General features: G+C 41.2%; 1 protein-coding gene across 1 annotated transcript in view; it reads left to right on the top strand.

The window, feature by feature from the left end:
* The first annotated feature begins 280 nt into the window (after positions 1–280).
* NLRP5 (NLR family pyrin domain containing 5) overlaps positions 281–6,000 on the top strand; it is a 29,208-nt gene continuing 23,488 nt past the window's right edge. Inside the window, exons 1-2 of the mRNA XM_060131663.1 lie at positions 281–637; positions 3,641–3,718. Coding sequence (XP_059987646.1) covers positions 349–637; positions 3,641–3,718 — 367 coding nt within the window. The 5' untranslated portion in view covers positions 281–348. The remainder of the gene's footprint in view (positions 638–3,640; positions 3,719–6,000) is intronic.

The raw sequence follows: 6,000 nt of genomic DNA, 5'->3' as shown, positions 1-6,000 counted from the left end.
GTGTTTTCAGTCTTACTCTGTGCCAGATGCTATTTCAGGAACTAGGGATACAGGCAGTAAAATATCCCAGAGCTTATATTCTGGTAACAAGATAGATAACGGCGTCAAGTAATTCTAAGTCTATGAAGAGTTGTTACCTGTTAATGGGGCTTCTCTCAGTATCTTTCACAAAAGGAACAGAGAATGTCATTCCATCTGGTGAGTCCATTGAGGCTGGTTGTACAAACTTGAGAATTGGATGCAAGGTTCTCTTTTGAATCGTGTCACTTTTCCAACAGGTCCCATTTGCTTCGTTTACCAAAGAATCTACTTCTCCAACAAAACCTGAGCTCTCAGCCTTGCGTTAAGATGGGAGAAGCCAAATTATCCTCCTTTTCCAGCTATGGACTGCAATGGTGTTTCAAGCAGCTACACAAAGAAGAGTTTCAGATATTTAAGGCATTACTAAAGGAAAGCGCTTCGGAACCAGCAGCCTGCTCCTTTCCACTGGCTGAAGTGGATAATGCCGATTCGGAACAGCTCACCTCCCTCTTGCATGAGCATTATAAAGAATCTTTCGCCTGGAAGATATCCATTGACATCTTTGAGAAGATGAGCCTGTCGGCCCTCTCAGAGATGGCCAGGGATGAGATGAAAAGTGAGTAAGACAGATTTGGGGCAGATCTAGGGGTAGGAGAAAAGGGAGGTGACCTCAAGTTCCCATGGGAATGGGAAAGGTATCATTGTTCTCTCAGGGAGTCCCCCTCTACAGCATGAGTCTGAACTAGGAGAGCTAACTCACTCATTGGTCCACCTCCCTGGCTGGAAGCTAGAGTCATCTCCAGCCTGTGAAACAATGAAGGAGAAGACAGGGGTAGATAAGCCCTCTATCTGGACAGAATTTGGTCAAAGTTAGTAGATGGGATTTGTAGTCAGAAGTGCGTAGCTCAGGTGCCACCACAGGTATGACTTCTGGCAAATTTTCTCCTACTCTGACCCTTGGATTCCACAACTGGGAACAGTAACTGTGATGCTTATCTGTGCTGTCGCAGAGGTTCCATAAGATAATGTATAGAGAGTGCTTAACAAAGCTTCACTCATTTTTTGAGAACACTAATGGCTGTACAATGGGCATCTCCCTTATTTCTTGCCCCAGACTGAGGGACTAAGGTTCAAGGAACTTCTCTAAGGACTGACCTTCCTCAGAATGTTGGTGCCCATATTATAGCCGTGTCCTTAGATCAAATTGTGTAGTTATCTTAAGGTAGTTAGGAGAAAGGTAGTAGAAAAAAATAATAGCTCTCCTTCATCAGGAGGAATTGTCTCCTCAACTGTGGACAAAAACTTAACGAAGAGCCCCAAGTGTAAGCAATCAGATTGGCCCTAAAGACTTACAGGTATTACATGCCTATATGTAGCTCATCAGCTGTAGCTGCAAAGGACTTGAACGGAAGCTATTCCTTCGGAGCCTCAAAAAAGCCCTGGGTGGAAAACATATTAGTATTATTCACAGGAAATAAGGGTTATAAAATTAAAATAATCGTTGGTGTTTACCAGTCAGTACCCCAGTCTAAATACCATGTTGAAGTTGTCGTGTGCTCTGCTATTGATTTTCAAACTCACCCAAAAAATAGGTTCCCCATGACAGAAGCTAAAATAGAGATTCTACCAAGTTACACAAGTTGACCAGGTTCATGACCTAATATGTGACAAAAATTACTTAACATTCATTTTGCGTATCTTTAAATTCTCGTGTAAGCTGACCAAGTTCATGACCTAATATGTGACAAAAATTACTTAACATTCATTTTGCGTATCTTTAAATTCTCGTGTAAGCTGACCAAGTTCATGACCTAATATGTGACAAAAATTACTTTTTAACATTCATTTTGCATACTCTCGTGTATCCTGTGCCAGAGATTTATAGCTTGCAATGCAATAGGGAAGAGGGATAAATGGGCAATTTTTTAAATGGATGGTGTAGAAAAATATGTGAAGACTAGAATCACTTCCTAGAAGAAGTAAGGTTTAGACTGAGACAAAAATGAAGAAAAGGAATTAGCCGAGCTAATTGGGTAGAGGAGAACATTCTGAGCAAAAGAGAGCAACATTATGAAGTCTTTAACAAAGAAAGAGGTTGGATAGACCATGAAGCATTGGAGAGAATATGGCAGGAGATGAAGATAAAAAGATGGTCTAGGGGCTTCCCTGGCGGCGCAGTGGTTGAGGGTCCGCCTGCCGATGCAGGGGACACGGGTTCATGCCCTGGTCTGGGAGGATCCCACATGCCGTGGAGCGGCTGGGCCCGTGAGCCATGGCCGTTGAGCCTGCACGTCCGGAGCCTGTGCTCCGCAACGGGAGAGGCCACAATGGTGAGAGGCCTGCGTACCGCAAAAAAAAAAAAAGATGGTCTAGAAGTCAGACAGCATCTTGAAAATAATTTTAATAGCAAAGCACAAGCAATTAAATAGTTTTAAAGGGGTAAGGGTAGAAATAATCAAACTGGCATTTCACCATTGTTGCTGAAGTCATGAGTGGTCTGGAAAGAGTCATGAGTGGATGTGGGGAGACCAGTTAGGGGTCCATTCTAGCATCCCATGGGAGAAATAAAGGCGGCTTGGACTAGGGTGATGATGGCAGTTAAAGAAAAAGTAGAAATGGAATTGGAAGATATTTTGGAAACAGACACAACAGTTTTTGAGGACTAAATGCAGATGGAGAATATGGAATCAAGCATGGTACCCAAGTTTCTGGCATGAGTTACGGGGTGGATGGGGTTCCATTGCCTCATCCCAGGAAATACTGGAAGAGATTTTTGCAGCAAGTAGATGGGGGAGGGGGAGGGGGAGGGAGGATTGGTCAATGTTAGAGCTTATGAGTTGAAGGTACCTCTATTTGGAGAACTCACAGGCATCTGAGTAGTTAACGAACTATTCTGATGTTCGAGAGAGGTGTTTAAGATGACTCTTGACGATTAACTCTTTTTTAAAATTTATTAATTAATTAATTTATTTTGGCTGCCTTGGGTTTTCATTGCTGCACGCGGGCTTTCTCTAGTTTCAGCGAGTGGGGGCCACTCTTCGTTGTGGTGTGCGGGCTTCTCATCACAGTGGCTTCTCTTGTTGCAGAGCACGGGCTCTAGGCACGTGGGCTTCAGTAGTTGTGGCACGTGGGCTCAGTAGTTGTGGCTCGCAGGCTCTAGAGCGCAGGCTCAGTAGTTGTGGCACATGGGCTTAGTTGCTCCGCGGCATGTGGGATTTTCCTGGACCAGGGCTCGAACCCGTGTCCCTGCATTGGCAGGCGGATTCTTAACCACTGAGCCACCAGGGAAGCCCTTGACAATTAACTCTTAATAACCATAATATACTGTCTTATTATATGACCTACCCAGGATCACACAGCAAAAATGGGACTGAAATGTACATTTACGTGCTCAAAATTAGACAGTCTTTACTATAAATCTCTGCTGCTTCACCGTGCTGGTGGTATTTGAGGGTCTGTCTCCATTTTTCTCATTTCAGACTAGTCATGGAATAAACTGTGAGATCCTGAGACTAGTCTTTGTTGCCCTCAGTAATTTGGGCAGAGGATGTGCTCATCCCTGATTTGGGGAATTGCCATGACTTTATTGAGACATTATCTCATCTACTCTCTATTGCAGAATATTTACTGGCTGAAATACCAGAACATTCTACACCAACAAAGACGGACCAAGGTCTAAGCATGGAAGAAGTACCAAGTTAGTGGGGGAGAGGGGGGTGGAAAATGGATGTGTATGAATGATGCTGCTATTAACATTTATGTATAAGGAAATTATCACAGAAAAATATTTATTGCGATCTAAGATAGTAATATCTCAGTAAGATATGGGGTAGATATATCTAGTAGAACTTGGCGTTGAGGGTTTCAGAAAAACAGAGGTTCAGAAATTGCTCCCACCTTTCTGTTCAGACAACCTGGTGGATGGTGATGTGGAAAGTCAATGATTTTTTTCAAAAATATTGATTGATGGATTGACCGATTTGGCTGCACAGGGTCTTAGTTGTGGCACACGGGATCTTCGTTGCCACATTCAGGATCTTAGTTGCAGCCTGTGAACTCTTCATTGTGGCATGGCATGTGGCATCTTAGTTCCCCGACCAGGGATTGAACCTGGGCCCCCTGCATTTGGGAGCGCGGAGTCTCAGCCACTGGACCACCAGGGAAGTCCTGAAAGTCAATGAAGTACATTTCAAACTCTGAAATCACTTCAAGCTGGGCTTTTATTCCATCTGTACAACATAACTTACGTTGGCAGGTGTGGGTTACTTTAATCATTCCTTGGACAAATATTTGAAAACCTAATAGCGGCCAGTATTGTCCATTTTCAGTTGGAATGGGTAGTAACAAATACCAACAATGACGACATTTCTAGAATACTTGCCGTGGGCCGGGCGCTGTTCTCACATTTTGGGATTATGTTGTGGGATCCTACACCTGTCTCATAAGGGAGGTATTAATATCCCCATTTTATTGATGAAAAACTACCATAGAGTGATGGTGTGGGGCTAAAATTAGATTTCTGTATAAGGGAATGAGCCAAATATCTGTTCCAAGGTAAGTTCAGAAAGAGAAGCTTCTTTCTAATTATCATTTACGGGACACTTACCAGAAGGAGTAAGTTTTTGGTTAGAGGTAAAAGCTGAAATGAGTTTTTGGTGCATTGAATTTGAGGTCCCTTTAAGGTAGTGAGTTAGACATATGATCCTGGATTTTTAGGGAAGAAATCAGCACTAGAGAGCAATATTTGGAACTCTTAAGTACAGACATGATCACTAAATCCATGGAAGAAGAAAAGGTGTCTCCCCCCGACCCCTAGTATCCCCTTTGGTAACCCTAAGTTTGTTGTCTATGTCTGTGAGTCTGTTCGTTTTGTAAATAAGTTCATTTGTATCATTTTTTAGATCCCACATATAAGTGATATCATATGATATTTGTCTTTGACTTACCTCACTTAATATGATAAACTCTAGGTCCATTCATGTTGCTGCAAATGGCATTATTTCATTTTTTATGGCTGAGTAATATTCCATTGTATATATACACAACACTGTATATAAAATAGGTATATTTAAAACATATATAAAACAGGTACCTACTGTATAGCACAGGGAACTATATTCAATATCTTATAATAAACCATAATGGAAAATAATCTGAAAAAGAATATGTGTTTATATATACTCATAAATATATATAAATAAATATATATACAAATATTTATATAAATATATATAAACTGAACCACATTGCTATATAGTTGAAGATAACACAACATTGTAAATTAACTGTACTTCAATTTTAAAAAAAAAAGAAGAAAAAGAAAAAGCGGCTGAGGAAGAGGCAAAGAAGGGTTGAATTCAACTGCAGCCTCTCTTTCTGGGGTTCCTCTACCTCTACAAAAACCTACAACCCAGGAGCACAGTCTGTCCTTTTGACGGAAGATAATACATCAGTGTGACCTCAGCAAATGGACCTTGTTCCGATCTCAGAGGGTCTGCTGCTTGTGGGTTTAACACCGATCTGTTCATGACCTTCCTGATGCAGAACAATGAAGTTTAAGATTTGGAACTTTTGTGTAGAGATTTTATGTAGGGCTAGTCACTGTCTCATGCACTTGTATAGAGAGAGTCTTACTCTCTTTTTTTTTTTTTAAAGATAATGGTAGTACCAGCAAATGTAAGGGACCGGATAGGAATTTTTAAATTTTTTTTAATTTTTATTTTATATTGGTGTATGGTCGATTTACAGTGTTGTGTTCGTTTCAGGTTTAGAGCAAAGTGATTCAGTAACACATATATATCTCTTCTTTTTCATATTCTTTTCCCAACACAGAATATTGTGTTCCCTGTGCTATACAGTAGGTCCTTGTCGGTTACCTATTTTATATATAGTCGTGTGTATACTTTTCTCCCTCCCCCCGCCCCCGCCATTTCCCATTTTGGTAACCATAAGTTTCTTTTCTAGGTCTGTGAGTCTCCT

The sequence above is a fragment of the Lagenorhynchus albirostris genome, chromosome 19 (genome assembly GCF_949774975.1).
Source record: "Lagenorhynchus albirostris chromosome 19, mLagAlb1.1, whole genome shotgun sequence".
Taxonomy (NCBI): domain Eukaryota; kingdom Metazoa; phylum Chordata; class Mammalia; order Artiodactyla; family Delphinidae; genus Lagenorhynchus; species Lagenorhynchus albirostris.
This window is presented reverse-complemented; position numbering and strand designations above follow the sequence as displayed.